The 24,953-nt window shown below is 40.0% G+C and overlaps 1 protein-coding gene across 7 annotated transcripts in view; it reads left to right on the top strand.

Moving 5' to 3' along the window:
• Positions 1 to 24,953, top strand: part of ESRRG (estrogen related receptor gamma) — a 387,444-nt gene that overhangs the window by 15,158 nt on the left and 347,333 nt on the right. For 2 of the 7 annotated variants that reach the window (XM_065631555.1, XM_065631564.1), the window contains exon 2: positions 18,221 to 18,266. The exons of 4 other annotated variants lie outside the window; for them this stretch is intronic. In XM_065631555.1, the coding sequence (XP_065487627.1) occupies positions 18,221 to 18,266 (46 nt within the window). Of the gene's footprint in view, positions 1 to 18,220; positions 18,267 to 18,513; positions 18,549 to 24,953 lie in introns of all 7 variants that reach the window. One more of the 7 variants, XM_065631556.1, reaches the window with a different exon arrangement.

Genomic DNA, 24,953 nt, shown 5'->3' with positions numbered 1-24,953 from the left:
TTTCATGCAAAAATTGTACAGGCTTTTTTCCCACATTAATAGATAAGAACATTTAAGATCCATTTATTTATTTATTCATTTATTTATTTTTTATTTATTTATTTCTCCTTCTGAAAGAGAACTTCTTCTCAGGGAATTCCTAGTTTTCTAATTTGTCAAAGATAGCTAGACTGCATGCAACCTTAATATAATTTATTGCTGCTTTTGATTTATGTGATTTATGTACATCTGTACAATCCTGAAAACAATGCAGAACATAAACCATATTTGTATAGAGGTATAGCCTGGAAACTGTAAAAGCACAAAAAATATATATACTCTTTGAAAACTTAGAAACTGCACTCATAAAGAGTATATATATAGGGAATAAACTTAACATGTTATAACAAGTGCTATATGTGTTCCTTACAAAACCTAGCTGTGTTTATATTGAGGTAGCTAAAATTTGTAGGACTGTCTATGATAATGACATCTTAATAGCTAAGAATATTATTCAAGTATTTTTGAAACTGATGCAGGGAGATCTGTTATGTTAATGGAGAGTGTTTGTTGTAAATTAACCTGTAACTTTCAATCCACTAACTTTGTGTTTTCAGAGTAGCATGCCTGAATTATTATACATTTATTTTGGTATTTTAATACATACGAACATTGCCTCCTAAGCACATATTTCATAATTTCATTTGTACTTTTGAATTATGTGTCACATAATCTCACTGGGGCATTTCAAGGACTAACAGTTTTGTAAAATTTGTTAGGGGCAGTCTTGTGAGTATTCCCATCTTGCTGTTTTACCTCTTTTACTGCAGAAGATCTGCTCCTGGACATCCATGAAGACACTTACATGTTACACAGAGTGATAAAACCAAGCACAAAATAGGTGTAGCACAATAAGGTGATATAAAGAAACCCGTTGCTGGCCAGTTGCAGGAGGGAGCTGGTGTTGTGAGTGTTAAATCACCATACATAATGAACATATGACTATTGTATGGAACAAATTTTAGATATAGGAAGTTCAGCAAATATTGTGCCTTGGTTGTTGCCAGATCAGTTGCGTGCTTGCTAAATCCTATATACAGCACTTCCGTTTGCTGGGTTACTCATTGAGCTTTTAATAGTCAACTTAATTTTAGTGAAGGTTCAGTTTAGTAACTCTCACAATTAGTGGAAAATATTGCCAGTATTCATCTCGTAAAGCATAATACATATGATATGCACACGCACAGTACATGTGGAGGTAAAAGATAATAGATCGATCCTGATGGATCCCATCATGACTAGCTTTTAAGGATAAATTACAGAACCTTTTAATTATTGGGGGTAACCTTGCAGAAAATTGAATCTGGAGTTTGCATGTAGGAGGAAGTTTGGTCTCCCTTGCTCACCATCGCTTCCCAATACCGACAGTGGCTCCGTGCGCTGGGGTCCCCGGTTACCTGCCAGCCCATGGGCTTGTGCTGGTGACATGTTGCTGCTGAGCTGGGCTTAGAGCTATCGTAAAAAACAGAGGTCCTATTTTCAGGGCAAGCTTCTGAGCCTCATTCTGTGTATTTGCTTTGTCTCTCTAAAAGCAGCTGAGGTACAGGAGGTAAGTCTGCTGCTTGACTCTTTTAAGACATTTTTATGGGTTGGTTTATAGGCATGGGTAAAGGACAACAGATGAGATTTTTTTTTTTTTTTGCCCTTATGATATGATTTCAGCCAGCCAGAGATCATTCTGTGAAATGAGATATTTGGGACATTAACTGTAACTAAGAGTTAACTTGGAAATAAAGGCGAAGGTACAGCAACCAAATGCAGCAAGAGGGTGATGTGTTGTTTGTTTTTCCTGAGTGAATAGGTTAAAATGTATGCTTCTGGCTGATGTTGCTGGAAAATGAAGGCTCACATGTTCCCACAGGTGGGACACTACAGGACAGTTAGAAGAGTGTCTTGCCCCGTCAGCAGTGCTCATGTCTGAACTAGGATTTCTCAGATCCATAAATACCCAAACTGCAGGTCTCTCTGACAAAATAAGTAGAAACTGTAGAATAGAGGAGGCACAAGGGCGTATGCTGTCTTAATCATAATTGTGTCCCTTGCTCAGAAGTAAATGCTGGTTGCTTCTGTGTGAACTTGAGGAGTGCATGTGCCGATCTAGTCCATTGGGCTACAAGTCTCTGTTTTGAAACTGTCTTGTGTGTGCAGGGCCCTACCCTGGTTAGAAATACACTTAGAAAGTAAAGGTAATAAAATTTTTTTGCCATAGAAACCTAATGTAGAAAAGGTGAGACTGGCGATAGGCTCCTATTGAGTTGGGTGAAGAGCAGGCAGCAGAGAACTCTGATTTATAGGAGGATGTAGGTAAGTGAGGATCTTTGCATACGAAATCATTCTCCAGCTGTATGGAAAAGCACACAGGATACAGTTCTGGCCTCACTGAAATCAATGGAAATCAGTCTCGATATCATTGTAGATTCTGTGTACTCCTGTGGTGCTCTTCTCACTGGTGACAGAAACCCCAGTACAGACTTCAGCAGAATCCTTACTATCACATTGGGTTTGATCTTTACAGGAAAGGTATCACTGCTAGTAATATTACATAATTTAAAAATACTGCCAAAGACAGAGGGTTTAAAGCTTTCTGTTTTAGATTTTGATGCTGTTATTTTAAGTGAGATCAGCATAGAAATTGAAATGTCTGTGGGGCTTTTTGCAAAGCAGGGCAAGAATGTTTTTATCCCCAGTTTTTCCAGTTATAGGAAACTAAGGATCAAGATTTCCGATGCTGATCATAGGAGGCCTCGGAAAAGGAAAACCAGCAATACCTACCTTGTAGGAGTATTTGTTTGTAAGGTATGTAACTCCTCAACTCCTTGTTTGTAAAGTATGACTCCTTGACAGAAAAGAACCACGAGAAATTCCAGACAGTTATTCCGTGGTGACAGAAGTCTGTATTTAGGTTTCTGGTAGTCTCCTTTATTTATAACAAAACCTTCGAATATCATTTCCAAGATGTTCAGCTATCAGAAACAACGTGATAATGAGGACAGAGGATAGATCACAAGTCTGCAAATATGTGTGAGGAGATGATGAGCTTAACCTACCAGGTGAAAGAAACGTTAGTATAGCAACTGCATGAACACTTCAAAGCATGCACCTAGTTTGCTGCACTAACTTAATTATCCCTGCTATAGATACGTTTGACAAACATATCTATAGCCCAGATACTGTTACTTCTCAGTGGGAAATAGCAGGAGCCTTCTGTTTGGTTGCCAGTTGACCGAATCCTTCCTTCTACTTCCTTGCGTTACTTTTGTCAAGGACTTTCCCTGCCTCTTTGCTCATTTGATGAACAGACATTTACCCCTTTCTTTTTAATGGTGGAAAATATTGTCAGATGGGGAATGATGCAGCCTGACGGGATGGGTGTAAAATGATTTTTTTAAGCAAATGTGATGAAGATTTAATCCTACTTGAATCAAATACTGCCTGAGCCAACCAAAAATAAGCTTATGTCACTCATGCTGAATCAACCGTATTCTGGTGTCAGCACTATTTCTCAGCAAGCATCTTGCGTCCTCCATGTAATACTACAGGGTGTTTTTGAGCATCCCAGCATTGTTGACTTTCTCCACAAACAGTGTGATCTGAAATACAAAGAGGCACTTCCCATCGCACAGAAATGCAAGCCGGTGCCCTGTTCTTTGACACTAAAATGTGGCCTGCTGTTGGCAAGCTGTGGGCTTTAATAGGCAAAGACCGTGGGGAACTTTTCAGCTTTTTAGTCTTTCTGCATCTGTAAAGTCTGTTACATGGGCAGGGTACAGTTTTTAAACGTGGTCATTTTTAATTCCCGTCCCTGGAGTCTGGCTGACAGATTGGGAGTGCAGAGGAGGGGAGTGGGCTGAAAAGACAAGCTGAAAACACAGGATGTATACATATGTTAAAATGAAGCAAAACAAAAATAAAAGTATTTAGGTGAACACAAAGGGGATCTGTTTTAGGGCCTCTCTTAATGCCTGTTTTAGAAGGCCTGTGGTGAAAATCGTTAGCTTAAAAAGATGCTATTTATGTCTCCTCTGAACTGAGTTTACTCAAAATCACTCATTAGCCAGCAGTTCTAACTGGAGAGAATGAAGATAAAATTTTGGTAGATTTTTTTCCTTTTTTTCTGAACAATACTATTTTCATTGCAAACCTTGAAAAAATAAATAAAGCTTTGACATGCATTCTTTTTCATACACAGTTTATATTAGATACCTCCCTTGTTCAGAAGCCCATAGGCATTGATGAATGCTAAATATAATTTGTTCATCAAAGACTTAAAAATCAGACATGTGGTTTTGAAGTTGTAATCCTGGACTTTATCCTCTGTTTTTTGAGGTGTTACTGTGGATGCCCAATTTGCAGCAAAGATTAAAACTTGTTTGTTGACAGAATAGTTTTCTGATTTGAGAATGCGGGTGAACATTGATATGTTTTATTGACTCATTTTGCTCTCCATACTGATTTTGACAGGCCACGCTGAAAGTAGCACTGTGAGCTTTCCAAATTTTCATTTGTTCTGTGTTGGCCATTCGAATTTTGTTGTGAAATCTGCGATAATTTCTGCAAGCTTGTTTCTTTTGGAGGAAAGTATTGACGTTTCCCTATTTCTAGCAAGCTCTTCATGGTTTTCTCTTTGTTTCCTCTTTCATAATAATTTTTATTTTGTCTTGATGATCGTTAAACCTATTTTTTCCTTTATACATGGAAGAGAATAAAAATTTCAAGAAGAGACATGTATTTTGATTGTTGTCTGCTTTTCTACTGTAACTGAAAGGAGCATTGCATCTTACATGAAGCATTACTTAAACATACAGTAGTCATTAGAGTAGCATAGGTGCATTGTGAGCTATTATTTTTAAACAGTGTTTGAAATAAGGTGTTAAAAGAAATCAGTGTATAGAAAATTGAGGAAAAACTATTCCTTTGATCCACATATGCATCTTTCCATGTGAACTATAAGAGAAGTGTGCTCATACCTGGAGGTAGTGATGTGGTCTAATGGAAGAAGCAAATGCCTGGGAGTCAAAAGCTGTGGATTGCATTCTGGCTCTTCCCTAGTCTGCGCACCTTTATAAAATATTTTGAGATTTCTGGATGAAAAGCTTTGTAAAAGAGCTAAGTGTTATTTAAGCCTGCTCAGTTAGATAGTAGGCTTTAGTCTGTATTATTTTCTGGTTTGTGTGTTACATTAACAGAGTGTGAAACTGCTAGGAGAACCTTTTATTTTTGCACACTGGCTCATTCCTTCTGCCTCTTTTTTGGTTTTTTGCCTTAATCACATGTCGTTGAGTGGTAAAGCATACAGCGGCTACTGGTGCAATGAGGAGGTGCATAAATAGTGAACATATTGAAAAACAATGTTTTTTGCATGCCTCTGGAAGACCACTGACCCTCTCGATGCATTGCTGTGGGGAGATGACAGACACCCACCACCCCATGATTGTCCATGTAGTTGGTACTTCTTTGGTGTCCTGCAATGTGCTCCCTATCCTGTTCTGCTAAAAGGTGATTCTGTCCTCTCTAACAAGGGACAGGAGACTAGTGGGTAGCTTCAGAGCTCCACTGATGACTGATCTGTATTTATGGCTTTATTAGAACATGTGCCACTGAAAAATATAACCTCTAGAACTTCCAAACTGCCACCATCACAGAAGGATCTTTCCTGCTGTGCAATGTAAGGACTACAGCAGAACTATCTTCTCTGCCAAACTGTGCACAGAAGACCTGTATAGCAGCATATGCTGCCCAAATACTTGTTTTGCCCTTTCTTCTGGATGGGGGCAGCAGGCTGGATTTCTCCATATCAGTATGTAGTAGCTTGCTTAGTAAAAGAAACCTGCAATGTAGCTGGAGAGCCCAGCTCTAAAAAAGGGTCTGTAACTACAAGTGAAGATCTCTAAAAGCGGATCGCTAATCTGGAAAACTTGTATGTATTGTGTTAAAGAAAGTCTCTGAGCCGTAAATAGATGGATGTTGGGAAGAGTAGTCTGGGGAATTGTCAATATACGCTTGCCACGTGACCTTCACTAAGCATCTGCTCTTTGCCACTGTCCCAAACGAGCCAATAAGCCTGAATGGCCCTTTGGTCTCACCTGTTGTGGCCAGTCTGCTAGGTACAGGAGAACACAGATGACTCTGAATATGTACGTGTGTGTATATGCATGTGGATACCCGAGTGGAGATTCACTGTGGAATATATAGCAGTGGAGACATTAACTACATCTCTTTATCATCCCTTTTCTGAGAGTTTATCTTAGAGGATTTTTGTGTGTTTTTTTGTTTGTTTGTTTTCCCCGTAGTGTTTGAAAGTGCTGTTGACTACTTTGCACTTGAGAATCAAGCAAATTCAACAAGCTTATTTCTCTCTTGTTGTTCTTTGGGTGTCTTCTTCAGTGAGAACTTGAACTCCTGCAATTCTAGCTCTGTTTGTAATTCGGTGTGTATGGTAACCAAAATGGCTTGGGGTTTTTATTATTTATTATTATTATTTTGTTTAATTTACTTCTTGGCTAGTTCACAGCTGTAAAAATAAGGCCAGGCTATGACAAAAAGAGACCTAAACCCGATGTTAAATAAATAATCTTCTGTCACATCAGAAATGGAGACTGGGCCCTTGCAGTTTTAATGTCTCACAGAGGGGGATGACACTTCCCTTTGGTGTGGAATGTGAATGTCGCCTTTGTGAATGGCAGAATATGATGTTATCTTGTGACATGTTCGTTTCACCCACTCGTTTTTAAGGGACTGTACCACCTCTGAAGCTTAGGAGCTTCTCCAAAATATTATTTAGTTAATTCAAAAACATAATTGTCTCTAAAATATCCTTGTCTAGAGTTTCTACAAAATCTATAGAGTGTTGATGCATGATGGATTTTTTTTTTTTTTAATCAAGCACCTGCTTTCTTTGCCTAGCTCAGTTATACAGCAAGGTTGGTTTTACAGTACTAAGAAGTGAGCAATATATTCCATATGCCACCAAGCTTTGTAAAGAATCGTGATGATGACAATTTCACAGCTGCTGAGAAATAGGCCAAGCCTTCCCCATAAAGTGGGAGTAAGGAAAAGAATATGTATTCCATTGAGATTGGCCATGCGTTCTCCCCAACTTCTTTCCTCTTGAAGGAAAATGCTGGCACTTCAGAACTATGTAACAACAGATGGTGACAGAAACCAATTTCTATTGCAAAGCCATTTGGTCAGGAAGTATCAAAAAATGTTTTGGAATTGTGAAAATGAATTCTTGGCTGCTGGGCTACCAGCAGCCTACTAGGAATAAGACATGAAGCAACTGCTTAACAAACCCAAGAGCCTGCTTGGCCCTGAAAGAGATGGCTTTGATCAAACATTTTAGAAATTAAAACTTTTACATATGTAGTGTCTAGACTTCAGAAGTGTTATGTGTATTATACGTGTTATAAAAACCAGGTTCTTAATTTCTGGACCCCGATTGCTTGACCAACTACCAAGAAAGCAGCCTTCAAAACATGCAGAATGACCTCCAGCTGAGACAAGCTTAATATAGCTCCTACTGGCCTAGTCAGGTGGAACCTTCCCTTTTGGCTCGGCCGATTTGCTGCCCACAGACCATGAAAGTCCCAGGGCTCTGGTAACATACAGGGACACAAAATTAATGCAGAAACAGCACAGGCCACTCTACTGATGGGTTATGTCTAGTGAGTTGTGTGAGTCCATGAGTTGCTGGACGCAGCAGGTTCCTTTGGTGATGTCTGTAGCTGACCAAATGTGCCTCTTTGGAGAGCACTTTGGGAAATATAACATGTTTCTTTGTAGAAGTGCACCATAGATGTCTCTGTGCCATAACTCCCTGAAGTAAGCAGCAACACGTTTTACCCTCCAGCATTTCCACTGTGAGTCTTAGCTGCTCATATAGCACCATAACTTGAAAATGGTTTGAGAGAGCTTTGCATAGATGTAGGGCATAAACAATACTTGTCAAGCCATCTTGTTTTATCTATTCTGTTAGAAATGTATACCAAATTATACGGTAATGTCATGTCACCAGAAACACAGAGCAGATGGAAGTATCTTTCCACATATTGACTCATGTTACTCTGATGAAAGGAATTTGTTTCTCTCCTTCTGTCAAGCCTGCTAGCCTCTGGCAAAGGATGCAACCCTCAGCGAGGAGAACTTTACCAATAATGTTCAAGTGACCATCTGATTTAAATATATTATTACTGGCTGACAGAGTTGGTCTGCATTAACAACTGCTTGGAGTAGCCAGTGCTATTGGTTATGTTTGTGTAAGGTAACTTAAACCAAGTAGTGTTACAGGTTGAGGAGACCCCATGGATTTAGCCCTTGAGGATGTAAATATTCAGCTTCTGTAAGGAAACCTTCAAGGGCCCAATATTTGGGCCCTTTGGAGACTAAACCTAATAAAGCAAGTGCCAAGTCTCTGACCTGTACTTTTATATAGAAAAGTAACACCGTCCACAACATGGACAACACAGTGCTGTGTATTAGCTACCAAAAATACAGTTTGCAAACTGCCAGTGAAATCCTGACAAATAAGATAACTATAGATGTGCCGTGAGCAACTGAAATGGAGTTTCTCTTCATATTTCTGTTTGTTGTAAGTGGTATTTGAGTTGATGAGAGCACAGTTCTTGGACTGAAAACACGTGAAAGTGAAGTCAAAAGAGAGTCAGTGTAATCATTAACTGACTCACCTTCTGGATGTGACAAGTAATGAACCAGTCTAAACTTGCCTGAAGCTTTCTTTGGGACAATACCCACAGGGGAAACCCTCTTACGCTCAAGTGAAGCGTTATCAAATGGGCCCTCTATTTTCCCCAAATGCTAGCTCTTTTCTGTCTTGTCTCTAACCACCTGAGGACATATAACTGCTGATCTCAGCATCCCCGCCAGTATTTGCATCTCGGGGCTTAAGTACACGATAGTAAAATCCCCAACACAGCCATTTTTTTGCAAAAATTGTGTATGCTTTAAGTTTGTTTTTTTTTTTTTTTTCTGCTCCCACAACCGGGGAAACAGTTTATCTGCCCGCACTGGGATTTTTCGCCTTTGCAAACCTCTTTAACCAGCATTTGGCTCTTTCCACTTTCTTACTTCGATTTGGATGACTGCCTGAAGCACCTGCTAATGGCCTGAAGCGCTCAAGCCGAAATTTGCAGTTTGTGTCCCACCCGCGCTCCGACTGTTCGTTACCTGCCTTCTGGAGCACCTGCCACGCGGTTTGGGCTCGCGAACCCGCTCCCTCCCTGCTGACAGCAGCACTCCTCACACCACCCGCTCTCCTCCGCTTTGTCCTGCTCTCTCCTCTGCTCTCCACAGCCCCTGCTTCAGCTTCGCCTTGGCCTTCAAGGTATAACAACACCGATGTTGCCCCGCTTGTTCTAATGGCTGGGTGAAGAACGTGGGAACAAGGGCGATGCAAAGGTAAATCACTCACTGTGGTCATCTTAAAACCTTCACCATGGCATTCATGAGCAGACTTTGTTTTTTTAAAATTCTTTATCTTGGTGAACCAGGGCAGCTTACTCAAGTAATCTTGTTGACCAGTGGTGGTCAGAAGCTGAATGGTAATTCGGAAAAGTGGGAAACAGTACTGCCACATTACAGAGAAGGACCAAAATAAACCTGAGAGACCCGAGGAGTACTCCTCCCTTTCTCCTGTGCCTGCTGGCTTTTGACAATCTTTTGTGTGCTTTTCCACATGGTTGCTCCTGATGCCTAGACATAGGGAAGGCTGTTAGACTTAGCTCTATAGGCTGTATTTCATTCATTGCCCATTCATTCATTGCCCTTGCAAGAGGCAATCCTAATGGAGGCTTTCAGAGGTAGCATCTTCCAACAGGGCATTTTCTTTCCATTCTGCCTGGGGAAGCGTTAGCTTTTCCCAGAGTCTTGGTCTGTGCCGAGGGTATCATTTACATGGACCTTCCCTTTCCAAAAAGGTGGTTGTTTTCTCTGTTAGAAGGATGCTGCTAACAGCTACAGAAGAAGCCCAAGCACTGGCTTCCCGCCTGGGTATTTGTGCCTACAGTACCTGCTGGTCCCTTTACTGGTAGGATCATCCTTTTCCCCAATGAGGTGTATTCCTTAATACAGCCACGCTGTGCCTTCTACCCACCTTCCACGTTAGTGCTGTGTAGGGGTTCCCCCAGGAACCAAAGCATCGCCCCGTGTGCCTGGGCTGCAAGCTGGGGCTTGTCCACACCAGCGATACGGGCTCTTGCAGAACCGGACAGGGCAAGGGCTGTTTTTTTTTCCTTCTTGTTTTCCTTTGGTTGCCTTGAAATAACCCTAATTAATTTTGTGGAGAGTTTAGTTTGCTCCCATGATGGAACTGCTCTTTGTGCAGATCTCTTGCATGCTATATTTAGGTATGGTTTTTGGAACACCATGTGACCCGAATCAGATAACTTCTGAACTACTAATCATGTCTTTGACACTGAATCCCTCGGTGGCTTTGGGGCATTTTACAGTTGTTTTCTTACATACAGAATGAAAACAGATATACTCATCTGCCTTGTAAAAGCTGCTGCCAGGGTTAAATATTTAAGACATTGGCTTAAGCTAAATTTCATTTTATTATTTATACTACTACTTGTTGTAGTTTTATTGTTTCTTAGATGTTTAACTTCAGAAAATGATTCTTTACCATCTTAGTTTTTCTTAATGGATGACCCTGTTTCACAATTTTAAAAGAAAGAAACAAGTTTCTGCTGTATTTGTAGATGAAAATAGGGCAGAGAGAAAAAAACTAAATGCCCTAATTTCCTGCTCCGCACAAACTTTGTTTACTAGCTGGTCAGTCCATGTAGATGAAAAGCCTAAAACGTTGACCTGAACTATTTCCCCTCACATTAGTTATGTCCCTTTCCTTAACAGAGGAAGTTAGTTATCTGCTTGTTTTTTTTCCTGATTCTTGGAGTTGTGCGGCCTGACTTGAATCCTGCCATCGCCCACTGCTCGAGGCTGCCCAAGCCGTGGAGGAAGCCGAGTTCCTTTGGCTCCTCATCCAGCATGGCTGGCGTTTGGAGCCTGTCATCCATTCCAAGGCATCATCTCTTTGTTGCTCATGTCCGTAATTGCCACTTCTGTGTCTTGGCTACTTCTGCAGGGGACTGTGATACTGGTGTTTCTATTGGCTTCATCTTTTTTACCCTGACCCATTAAGGTCTTTTGATAGGCAACTGGATCAAAAGGCCTTTTCGACCTTCAGTATTTGGAAAGGAGCTTGGTTTGACCGGGTAGTTAGTCAGATGAAGAATAGGAGAAAATATGGAAATACTTTGTAGTGGACAGAGAGGAAGAGAATCCTTCCTTATTGCAAGGCAAATTTATTAAGTCTAATTATACATAGTAGCTTTTTTCTTTTCTTTTTTTTTTTTAATTCCTTCAGAATGGTATCCTTTGCCCACGTGCTTATTCTTTCCCTTCTACAACAGCAGTAAAAAGCAAAATAATATATACAACAGAAATCAGCTTTGAGAAAAAGGTGTATAATGAAATATCTGCCGAAGACTGCAATATGTGTCTGCCAGAGGAAAAAAAAAAAACATTCTTATATTTGAATCTCTGAAATGTAACTGCACCAGACTAGTTGGGGAAAATTTGTTTGAAGATGTATTACGTTCCACGATCAAATGGAAAAAATGGCACCTGTCATCATATTTAGAAAACAGCTGGGTAACATGGCCAAGTGCCATAGCCTCTTTTCACATGGCCTTTATGCTGAAACCATCCAAGCTTCATTCTCAGCAACTGGAGAAACCCTGTGCCTTTAAATGGTTACAGAAACGTCTACTTAAGGGCCAGCTCTTATTGCAGCAAAGCCTGCTTCTGATGCTTCTAATTAGCAGTTAATGGGTTATACTTTACTTTTATAACCAACCCAGCAGGCACTCTTCTATAGTATTTTTTGGCTATTTTTGGTAGAAGATATATGCAATTGTGCTGCTCTTCATGCTTTCATTTTGAGCATGCAGAAAGTATTAGAAATAAATCACTATCTGAGATTATTTTAGCACTCAAATGCTTAAATTAAGCCTGGTTAAGCATTTCCTAAATGTATTTTCTTTTATCTAATATCTTAGAAAATGTAATGGGTTAATTGCCCTATCTGATCTTGATGCAGAATCTCCTACATACATACATATTCTTAATTTTGTTAATTAAAGTATTTATATACCCAGTGAAAAGCTTTTATTTTTTCTTTTTTTTTTATTCGCAAACAGAGCTCCAGTATGTATTAATTTAGGAAAAAAATGTTTTTGCAGCTGAGCAGAGTACAGGTACATGCAGAAGCCTAGATGCTTCAAAATTTAGATGGACTTGTGGAAACGAATGATTTTTGTACTTACTTTGAGTTAGAATAGCAATGGCGTGAGTATTAAAGATTTGCAGTGCTAAATGTGTGCGCACTTACATGTACCTATGTGTCAGAGTACATATACAAACCTGTGCATGTGCGCATATATCTATGTTTAATAAGGAAATACATTTACATAGGTTTTAATTGGAAGATGATACTATTTCACCCTCAGGGAATTCATTTTAGTGGCAGTTTCTAGCAGGAAACTGAGCTCACTGATACTGCCTTTGAACCTGCTGTCTTCACTCAGGCCACGCTTCCAGTAGGACAAGGTCTAACACTGGTTAGACTGGAACAGGAGAGGGAGCTCTCACTGCACCAGCCAGGAAAGGGGAGGACGAGGTGCCCAAGCCAAGGAAAAGAGGGGGAGCCACCACCAGCTGCTGTCAGAAGCAGGTGAGATGTGCCCTCACTCTGCTCCCACTTACTGCAGCCCCTTCACCAAAGTGGAGAACTGGGCTTCTCCATCCCTTACTCACGTCAGTAACACACACGCACAAAAAAGTGTGGCACAAATGTTAAGCAATTCCAGGTTATATCCATGGCTTGCAGCAAAGGAAGCATCACTTCCAAGGCGCTCAGTTTGAAAGCACGTCCCAGTTTGAAAGCACATTTGTATTCTCATCCTGATGCAGCACCACACTTGCTAGCTACAAGACAGGCACTAAACTGTTGAGGTTGTATTTGTTGAAGGCAATGAGTTCTAAAATGCTGTCCAGAAAAAAATGTGGAAACTGCTATTATTTTTACCCAGTGAATACTAGAAAGACAAACAAAAGAAAAAGGAAGGGATGGATAGTGGTGAACTAGCTCCCTCAGCGTGATGGGACAAGGACAACTTACTTTTTGTCCTGGTTTTTGAGGGTTTTCCTCTGTCATATAACAGCCTGGTAGAGGAGGAAGCCGGCTGTGCGTAGTCAAGGAGCTGTTGTTCTCCTGTCCCTCACAGCTGCTGCCTGTGCTTTAGGTGTCAAGCAGCAGGACGTCTGCTGAGCTGGGCCAGTCCCACCTCGTTCCAGGAGCAGATCCTCACTGCTTACTCTATTTCCCATTCCAGCTTTCTCAGGACAGTGCAGCAAGAGACTACCCCTTGCTTGAAGTGAGGCTGTAGTCAAGCCTCTAAAATTATTTCATGTTCGCTCACTTGTAATCAGCCAAAGTTATTCTGACATACTCAATTGTGCTGTTATTTTTCCCTTAAGAAATAATGTGAAGATCAAGAGATTCCAGTGTCAACTTTATTTATTTATTTATTTATTTATCTATCTATCTATTTATCTCTTTTCCCTAAAAAGAAAGCCATCTCCCCTTGAGTCTGGTAAAAACTCTGCTTTCTCCCAAAGCTTCTGCAGTGGTAAAATACATCAGCAGAGTCTCATCATAGTGCATTATAAACTCAATTTGGGATGTGCAAGGACTGCAGGATTAGCTTCCCTCCAACCTCTGTTTGAGGTGTTGGTCAAAGTATTGTGGCTTCTTAGAGCTGCATTTCTAACCTCCACACCAGAATGGTGAAAGCAAGGCTGAGACACCACCAGTTCAGTGACAGCATCCCTACATCTGCATTAGCTAGAGCTCTGGGATGACTTTTGTCCTCCCCAGTGTCATCTCTTCGTGGTTTTTGCCAGGGCAGGGTAAGCCAAGCTTTGCAATAGGTGAGGTTATCAGGGAGAATTTAATCCAGAAGAGTAAGGCTCCTTCAAACAGAGTTTGGTTTGACTTCTCAGGTCAGTGTGGGAAGTTCCCCATAAAAGCTGAACTTTGATGTTGACAGCCAAGACAGATTCAGAAGTTTTGGGAACATTTTTTTTCTTCTTTTTAATTATCTGAAATACAGGAGACCTGTCAATAGAGTATTTTTAGACTGCACATTCAAATACACAGTATCATAGTATGACAGCAAATTAAAATTGTTATAAAATCCTTTTTTTTTTTTTTAAGAAACGTACTGTAACTCATAGTAGAAAGTTTGATAAAGAGCAATATGCCACTCTGCACAGAAATTCTGCTCTTGTGACTAAATTGAACATCACTGGTTGCTCTCATTTAGGTGAACCCTTTTGGAAGTTCTTTTTTTAAAGCCGGTGGATTGGACTTCTAATTTTAACTCTTATGGTTTATAATTAGAAACATTTCCAAACTTGTTTACAAACACCTGCACTTGACAGCGTGTGTCTGCAATTTTAGAAGGACTCACTTGTCGCTTCCAGTGGGGGTTGAGAGGGCATCTGAGTTCTTTTGTGTTTGCACGGTTAGTTTCAGGACACTGGAACAAAAATGCATTTTTAAAATAAGACTACAAATATGCAGAGGGAGATTGCATACACCTAATCAACAATTAGGTCTTATTGAGTAGCTGTGAATTATTTCAAAGTCAGAAGGATTGTTAGTGGTCATTTGGAACAAGACTCAAACTGGCACCCAAAGGAGAAATTCCAGGAACTAATTTTAGCAGTTTGGTCTCCATCTTGAAGAAGATGGTTTACAGGTTTTCTGTATTGATCTCTTTTATAAACATACTTCTTTCTTGCCAGCTGTCCTTCAGAAGTCATTCAGAAAGAGTTTGAAAGGACTTTAGAATAAATCATTGTCTTTTCATCCAAAGTTAGAAGTTTCTAAGTAGCTGAACGTACAGTGAAACAACAGAGCGTGGTTCCCCTTGAGCTTGGGTGGGACGTGTGTTACACAAGTCTGTATGCAACTTGTCTGCAGTAGCGTGAATATCATAATATGTTACTCATTGGTCAAGTATATAATCACATTAGAGGTAATCAAAATACTTTATTGAAAAAAAACCCCTTTGGCTCCTCGATGTGCTCTTTACACCTGATTTTTAGCTGTATCACGTAAGTCAACAATATTTCTTACCTATTTCTAATATAATAGGAAAGATTATCCTTGCTAAAAATTGATACTGCATGGGAGAGTGGCAGAAGAACCATCCAAATATGCTTCAAGGGTACAGTTGAACCAGAGGTAGTCAAAGCAGACTTAAGCAGTAGTGGCATAAGGTGTCCTATTGATTGCTTTATGCTCTTGTTGTTACTAATTAGGACAAAAAACTCCGGTTAATTAGACCAGCCTGTTTGGCTGTTGTGTCCTCTACTGGGAACCATGGTCAACCTTAGAGAAACTCCAAAATAGGAGAGGATAAGGAGGCCATGGAGCAAAATGGTTTTCATTTTCTGCTGCTTTGTTTTCCAAAAAAGCATGGACCTGGATCCAGATGAGGAATCTGTGTTAATGTCAAAGGATCGTGTCCTCAGAGGTACTTACTCTCTATCAATTTCACTGAGAGTTGATGTAAGTGGAATTAGGCACCTAAATACCATTGTGTATGCATGTTCTTTGAAGTTAAACCTGTAGTCTGCAGGCTGTATCTTGTGCTTGACCCCTCTGCAGAGCACACAGCATATACTCACTGGGAGGCTCTTCCAAAGCAATTGCTTGTAAGTAAACAAACAGATCATTAAATAAAGCTTTTGAAATACAATGTACAGGTCTGAAGAATTTGTTTTTTTCCATCTGTAAAACAGCCGTGCCTCATAGCTGTATTTGAGTTCCTTTAAGGCAATATGATTTTAACAAGCATTCACTTTCTGTGGCAAATAGGCATTTTTTAAAAGTTATTTTTTAAACAAGTAGGCTAACCAAAAGCCTACTTTTGGCTATTCAGCATGATTGTAGATAAGGGTAGCAGCAAACAATCATTGGAGCTTAAAGAACATTTTAAAAATAAGTACCAAGGCCTCATATTTGTACTGAAACTGTTTGTTTTATTTTCAGGGAATACTGTTTAATTTAATTGATGATGTTACTTAGACAGTCCACAGTGTAATTTCTTAGCAAGTATGGCTGCAATTAATAAACTGTGGTGTAACCACATTAGGCTGTTACCATCTTTGAAAACTGCTTCAAACACAGTTTACAAGCTCCAGTGTTGTCAGGGTCCCAGTTGATCAGAGTTAGAAATATCTGACATTTTAGAAATTGCTAATGATTCAGATATGACCATAGAAATTAGGCTAAAGTGGAATTTAATACCATTTGTTGCTTAACTAGAAACTTCTGTTTTATTGTGAATTCTATCTGGAGAAAGCACTTTCCCAACTGATGTACTGGGGAAATGTCGCTTCATGCCAGTGCTTTCAGTTTTCCTCTATTTTTGTTTGCTTTTGTCAGCTTTATGCCCACTTCCCTACGTGTTAATATGTAGAAATGTTTCCAAAAAGGTTAGGGGAGGCTCAAAAGCAAGAACTATGCAAGTGTAGAAAGGTCCACCTATCCAGCAATACCTCAAAAACATGCAAAAATCTCTTTGATGTCAGAAGTCTCAACTGACCATGAAGTTAGTGACAGGCTTTTTTCAGATGTACATGATAGGAAAGGAAGACCTCTATGGAATATTTGTGACCTCTATGGAATATTTCTAGAGTTATCTAATCAGAGTAAGCCTGACTGGCTCTTTGGTGTGAAGCTTTGGGTGGAGTGTGTGGTGTGTGCATGAAGCAATCCATTCTCTGAATAATCTGCCTGGCTCCTTTAGGGAAACAGCATGGAAGAATCTCTCTTTTGGTGCATTTAAAAGGATATTGTCTTCCTCAGAAAGTGATAATTAAGGCAAATGGATAAGTTGTGGAAAGAAGGAAAAAGGGCTTCATCGGTCTGCTTTGGTTCTTCTCACAATAACTCTCACTTCAGGTAAAATTGTTACTCCTTGCAAATAGTCCCATGGTATGATTGAATAGTTTGAGCCACAGCATGCATAGTATACCAGTGTGATTGAAGAACTGAATTCATATCCAGGTAGCTGGGCATACGAAGGTGTACCATATACCATGAGAGCGGAAGTTCTGGGAGGCGATATCTGGTTGTGGTTAGAAATCAACCACGGATGTAAGGTGATGGCTTGTATATTGCCTGTGGCAGTGACTGTAGGTGCCCAGTCTATGAAGTCCCAGCATGGAAGTTATGGCTACATCCCCAGGTCTTGAACACATGGCAAATCCTTGCAGATCCTTTGCCCACTTCTCCCGTAGTACATAGCTATAAACCAGTTTTTAAAAGCCCATAAATAGGTGTAAAAGATGCATTTTCCATAGAAGGAATGAAGGTAAAGAGGACTGTGACTATTACTGTGGCCTATTGCAAATTATCTGTAGCTCAAATTTTTGTGGCTTATTACCAGTGCATATGCTTTATATGAGCAGCTGCTTTATATTTCTGAAATAACCCTGTGCCATAAAAATATGTGGTTTTCCTTCTTAAAGAGACTGTTACATGCCAGTTGTAACCCAGCTGAAGGGACCCAGAGCAAATGTGTATGGAATGAAACTGCTTCAGGATAACCTGTCTTGGTTTAGGGGACAGTTAATGATAAATTTATTTTTGTGACCTGTCTGCCAAGTATTTGTACACTAATTAGGTCCTATTTTGAGGGCAGAGCATGTGAGCTTGTAAAAAAACGCCTTGTACAGGATGGAAAGGGCAAAGGGATTTTTGTCCCTAGTGAGTGCAAAGCATAGCATCACCTGAATGTGTGCATTATTTCTAAGTAGCATATGCACCCCTTGGCTCATATGGAGGGACTTCTTAAGTTTGCTCATGGGAGTAGCTGTAGCCAGCTAAGGTGCTCAAGAATAGAGCACTGGGGAAGAAACTGAACTGACTCAAAGCGTAGTCATAGTTTTAAACTTTATATAATGTCTTTCGCAATATAGTAGAAAATTACCTTTATGAGTAGCATGGCAGGACCTGTTGTATAAGTAATCCAGCCATGGTGCTGGTTGGTATCTCACTTTTCACTTGAACCTCTCTGCGATGCAGGTCTTGGAGGAGTGAGTGCTTGGTGCAGTCTCTGCCTGGCTCCTTGGTAAGTCATTCAAGTCTTTCTTTCTGTACAGTCCCTTTCCAGAGTGCTGAGCAAAAATAAGGATATTTTTTTCATAGAGTGCTTCGAAAGAGAGCTGCTAATCAATTTTTCTTATTATTTTATGCCCTGTGATTTTTACACCACCCCCACCAGCTGGTTAATCATGCAAAAGCTGAACACTTCATTAGCCAGAACATGTTTGCCCATGGGCATTTCTGTAGTAAATTAGTTCTTTCTATTTATGCAGGTAAGTCATGGCCAAAAGTCTTTAAGGTGCCAAAGGTAAGGGTTCAAATTAATTCTTTTTCTGAGTTTTCAAGAGAACTAGGTTTAACTTTGCACGCTGTTGATTTGAAATTACTTTTGAATTAAAGATAGCATGGATAAAAGAGCATACTCAGGATGTTCTGAAATACATTGTGTCTTTCTGGACCTCCAATTTGGCCTTTGTAGTAGCCTGCCTTAAAACCAAAACAAACAAATCAAAACCCAACAAGAATAACAAAACCAAACACAAAACCACGTGTGTACCCATCCATGTGTGCATATGTATATTTACACAGTATTTACATCTACATGCAGGGACTATGCTTATTTGAGTGGCATGTGGCATATTTACCAGTGTTTTTGCTTTCTTACTCTGTGCCTTTTAAACTATTAATTGAAAATATGTGGTTTGTAGATGCTTTTTTTTCCCTCAAATCAAATGGTGCCCTCTGAAAGCCTAGTTTAGCTCGACAATGAATTTAGCTTTCAGGCTTTGGCCATTGCAATATTGTTTGAATGCCACCATTTCCTGCAATCAATGTAATTTTATATCTACTTGGAATAGAAAGTCAAGATGGTGATTGCCTTAATTTAACTCAGTGTTGTATTCATTAAGGAGCTGATCTCGAATTCCTTTCAGATCAAAGTCTGTCTTGATTTCAGTGGAACCTTTCGGCGCACAAGGTGTGCAGTAGCCTTCTGAAATGTTGTCATTGTGACTAGTGAATAAAAACTAAATGTGTTGCTAAATTTAGGCTGTTGCTCATGTCAGCTTCCTTTTCTAAATGACGGTAAGTGCATTCCATAAATAGTATGCCTCTTATGTTGTCATATCTCTTTGGCTTGCTTTGCAGTATTTTACAGGATATTTGCAAATGAATTTTGTGTTCAGTAGGCAGGGGATGAAAATAACACTACTCATTGGGACTCCATTAACCCGCAGCTAATGAGGAACCATTTCAAGGGCTGGAGGAGCGTAATTCAGATTAGCCTGTGTGCCAGGCTGCTCTGCTCCCGCTCAGGCTCGCGCCGCGGTCGGAGGGGACAGAGCCCGGTGTGACACAGCTGGCGCTTCGGCACGGACTTTTGTCGGTTAAGGTTTCTGTGCTTCATTTCCCTTTTTGGAAGGTAGGAGAGAAGAGTGAGTGTGTGTGTGCACGTGCGCGCGTCTAGATAGGTGACAGTGATCTTGACCTCCATAGTCAAGTGTTTTGAGATGTAATGAAATACTCTACGAACACTATACTTGTGCCTGCGGGTTGATAGCGTTGTTACTTGTAGAAAAGGGTACTACATGGTGACAGTAAAGGTGGTCCAGACTGGCCCTTAATTAATTTTATTTTCGAAATCTATATTAGTGACTGTCATGAGGGCACCTGGGCACTTTACATCAATAAAACAATCAATTTAAAAAATGTGTAGACCAGAACTCTGTGTTCACTAACAAAACTCCTGTTCCCCGTTACGACTAAAGGTCAGTCCAAGGCTGGCCAAGCAAGCAGGACTCGCGTTTCTGCGCCTCGGCGCTTGCCAGACGCGGCTCTGGCGGAACACCACCGGCAGCAGCTTCCAGATGCCCGCGGTCCCTGCGGAGAACGTCTTGCTGCTGGCCGACGACTTGTTAACCCCCTGCAAGTCTGAAATTGGTTTCAGGACCGATGGAAAAGGTGGAGAAAGACTTGTTTGGAGGCTGGTCTCAATTGAAAATGCGACTTTAGCATTCGTGAGCAGCCCACTGAAGTACAGGGACTCGGTGGAGCTGTGCTGCTGGAGTAGAGCATGAGAGAGAGACTTCCTTCTGAAGAGCAGGCTAGAGATCTCTTCACTGAAGAAACTTTATTGATGACAAATGTTACATTATGCAAGCTTAGCAAATTCTCTAGGAATATAATGCTTCCCAGCTTTTTCTTAACATGTGTTAATATTTTATGATACCTGTGCATTAAGGGCCAGTTCCTACAATGTTTAAGTGAGTTTGGGCTGCTAAATTGCCTTTATGGACTTTTAAAAAAACACTACCGGTCACTGTGGATTAGCTAAATTCCCAATCTTGTTTAACATGCTGATGTTATAAAATCAGCTTGTTTCTGTTTTCAATGAATTAAGTGAGCATATGTAATTAAATTAAATGTTATTGCAAAGCTGCATTTTATTTATTTGTATTGGTATATTTGGGGCGATAATCCCACTTTAATACATATCTGATTGTGCAAACAACACTGAAACTAGGAGTTCCTGGACACTGGTGTAATTTTTTTTTAAAGTGAAATGGTAATATATTTTGATGTCTTGAAATCCAATTGAACTCAAGCTGAGCTTAAAAGTCCAAGATCTGATTCAGGAGAATTCAGTCCCATCTGGCCCATGGGTAGCAGGTGCGCAGTGTGTGTGTCTGTGTGTGTGTAAGGGAGGGAGGTGATTGCAGCCAGTGCTACATTCCTCTTTTCCTGTAAAGCTTTAATTCCAGTTTAATGGTGTGGTCTGAGGCTCTCTGCAGTTTAAGTTCTTGCGTAATTACCAGTGTCTATTGTTGGTCTCCATTTCTAGATAATGTAATGGTGATGGTGAATGGCAGAAGTAACTGTGCACCATTATGGAGAAATATGGTTTCTAATTCATAAAGTTTTGATTTAGTTTCTGATTACACCCAAGACTTTTGCATGGGAGAATGCATTTTTACAAACTGATAAGTACATGATCCTTGAAGACCCAAGGAGGAAGGTTTCATTGCGATGTTTGGTGTCAAGGCCTCTTTGAGGGTTGTTGCATGTTCCCACAGCAACATAAAGGTTTGTTTCATCTTTTTATTTTTACAACAGCAAAGAAAATGTATTATGTAATTTCTATTTGCAGCAGGTTGTAGACGTGTTATATATTTTTGTATTACTGTGATTATAATGAAGAAGAGTTTCTTAATCTTTACTTCAGACAACTTTACTGGTCCAACTTTATACCTCGTAACCTTCAGAAACTTGTCCCAGCCATTCTAATTTTCCTCTTTCTCCTTTCCTTTCTTCATCTTTTGTTCAGATACTGCCAGTTACCCTCTGCCTGGGAGCTTTTTAGTTAGGAGGTTTAAGAACCTGTTCTTCCTTGACTTCTAGCATTAGCTACCAAGTCAGCTCCCTTTTACACTCCTGTCAACTCTTCCAACTTTTAAATATTTCCTGTTCCTTTTATTTGTCTTCACTGCTATATAACTTTGTGCTGGAAAGTCTTTCAGCACATGTGGCTTTTATGGGAGTTGGCAGGCAAAGCATCACTTACTGAACAAAATAAGTAAGAAAACAGTCATACTACTTTTCTAGTTTTGAACTTCACACTACTGCAGTAATGACACTTTGCTACTGTACTTCACAGATTTTTTTTCATGGTGAACTGATTTAATTTCTAACGTAGAGTGAAGCTGGTGCTGTGTTGCCAAGGGAAGTCCATCTGGTTTGACAGACAAAATGATAAGCGTTTCTCTGGTCATCCTTGTAAAAACCTCCCTTTTATTTGTTTGTTTTACCAAGTTAAATAGAAGAGGTCACCCCCTTTGACAGAGCAAATTCTTTTTTTTTCTTAGCAATAGGGCTTTGCATGAAAACATTTTTTTATTAAGCAAGTCATCCATACTGCACTGTAGGCTGTTTGAGTGTAACAGTATGTTACAGTCTGCAAAGTTAATGCAGTTAATATTCAACTGAACTTTTGGGGGGTTGCTAATCCCTTAGGCAGGCTTAGCAGAAAGGGCAAACATATTTATAGCACTTTGAATCAGACTGCAGTGAACGAGTAAGAGTATGTATTATACCATGCAAATGTTATACAATTTCAGGAAAGCTCAGTGCATAATCATCTTTTAATAGTACTTAAGTTGGTGAAAAATTTCATCTGTAAGGAACAGAGTTGTTGGTTCAGTGGACAACAGGTCCGTTAAAATGAGACTCTGTGAAAGGTTTTGAGATTCCTGTTCTGGTGATAAATTCTGCAAGTTCTGAACAGATTTGTGGGCTGTTTAATTGGGAGCTAACTGTATTCTTTAAGCTCTGTCATTTGTATTGTTCCCTAATAGGATTTCCTTGGACTTAGTCACATATCTGACTATGAGTGCAGGGTTGTCAATAGCCTATTCCATATAGACCAGAGTCTCTTACTATCTTTGTAGAAGTAAGACCACTCCTGAATGATCTTCCCTCCAGAGTAGAAGTATGACAATGGGTAGAGTTTGCTTTGGTTAGAGCCATGGGTGCACTGGGCAGAAGAAATGAGAGTTAAGTCACAAGTTGTGGGAAGTTCATGGAGAAGCTGAAGTGCTCAGACTGAGAATGTCTAACAAGGAGGACCACACTTCCGTGAGACACAAACTCTCCATATTTATGTCATGGTCAAAACTTGCGTTGAGTGTAAGGTTATATGGAAAAGCACGTGAAGGCCATGTAGTGCTACCAACCCATCAGGAGCCAGCTAAAAAGAAGTTATGATCTTGGACTTTACACAGAACTTGATTGTGTAGAGTTTTTAGACTCTTGCAGAGTTTTTAGAGTCCCATCAACTGGTAGTCAATAAAAAGTCATTTGTACTTTTTTCAGAGAGAGGCAGATTAATATGACTGCTAACAGCTGTAGTTGATATGGGAGATTTTTAAGGTGAAAATATGATGCCATACAAACATATAATACAGACCTGGAAATGTAGCTGTTTTATTCTAATTATTTTTGATGGATTTTACAGTTTGGTTACTTCTTCCATTTTTTATAGATTTTAAATATTGGAATGAGTGACTACAACATGGAACTTGACCTTAACGAGGGCTCAGGTGCCAGAATTTATGCATGTACTCAAGTAATTTGTTGATTTGCCATCTTACCTGCACCCGTTCTTTTCTTTTTGCTCTTCGTAAACAACGTTGGCCATTTGTAGTCTTTCAGGAAAAAAAGTCCTACAAAATAATTAATGCGTCAGAATTGTTAGGAAAAATTTGAAAAATCTTTTTATTTGTTATATTTTCAGTTAAAAATAAAATAACGGAATACCAGACTAAGTTAAGATTATGTACTGGAGTTGCTTTTATCTGAAGTACCAGAAAATAACTAGTTTATTATATGCAAAAGTTCAAATTCCAGAATATATTAAAATATTAGCTCAAAGGTCAAAAGCGTCACCAGAGAAAGGACGGAAATTAGAGGGGAATTTGTGCTAGTCGGGTTAAGACACAGGAGGTCTGTAACGGGTGCACAGGGATGATGTGGCTGACACTGACGTGGGTTCCTTTGGTTCCTCAGCCCCAATGTCCCCAGCTCGCGGTTGGATCACATAGCTTCTGTCCAAATCCTAAGCAAGATTCTACCTTATGAGGTTCTCTAATGAGACTCCATAACATTTCTGTCATTTTATTAAATAGTAAATACAGATATTTATGGTAAAGGCCTAACTTCACAGGGTATGCTGGTGAAGGTGTGCTGGAGCTACACATCCCGCAGCCATCTTGAAGCTTAGAAATCAGTGAAACTGTCTGCAGTTTTATTGGGAAAACAAAGAGTTAACGCTCCGGTGATGTTAACTGTGATAAAAGGTATGTGTGTGTGTTACTGTGCTGTACTCTATACATTTATGAGCTCTTTTTATAGTAGCATTCCCAGCAGCATTCCCAGGAGCAGTCCAGGTCCAATCAGGACTGGTATGCCATTGTGCGAGGTGTTGTTCTAATTCATGTGTAAATGTGGAGTGGTTGCTGCCCTGAGGATATTACAGTGAAATTACAAACAGGATAAAAAATAATAGGAGGTGCGGAGGAGAAGGAGGGCAGCTGCAGTGAGGTGCACTTGTCTCATCGGGATTGTGGTACATACAGCCCGATACCAAATGACGGGTATTTCACTTATTTGTAAGTCTGCTGCCCTCAAAACAATTAGCCTCATTGTCTTTCATTTGTGTCTTAGTTATTTAAACAGAAAAGTAGAAAGTACGGAATGAATCGCTCCTGAGATCTTTCTAGCCTCCTGTTTCTAGCAGCGATCAACCCCAGGCACCTTGAGGAAAGTTATAAGAGCCTCACAATGGGCAGACATGGAGTAATCTTCTCTCTACACGGTCTCATCCTAATCTTTCATTATTAGGGATTAATTTAAGCTTTGAAGCATGAGATTTTTAAAAAATTACATTTGTTGTTCGCCCGCCTCCACCGTCAATATTGTTTAAAGTATGAAATATCCTCCCAAGGCGGTGATCTGAGCTGTTCTCCTCGGTGTGCTGACCAAATTTGCAGCTTGGGAACTACCGTGGTGGTTTTGCTTCCTCTGATGCCAGAAGACACTGGTAGATCCTCTTCCACGGCAGGTGGGTGAAGGCAGAAGCACACTGAGCAGTTATGGCCTGGGTGTTCCCATGTCACCGTATGTCAAAGCTGTGCTGCTGCGATTGGATCTCTCCCCTTTG

This window comes from Caloenas nicobarica, chromosome 3 (assembly GCF_036013445.1).
Source record: "Caloenas nicobarica isolate bCalNic1 chromosome 3, bCalNic1.hap1, whole genome shotgun sequence".
Lineage (NCBI taxonomy): Eukaryota > Metazoa > Chordata > Aves > Columbiformes > Columbidae > Caloenas > Caloenas nicobarica.
Note: the sequence above shows the minus strand (reverse complement) of the source record. Positions and strands in the feature narration are given on the sequence as shown.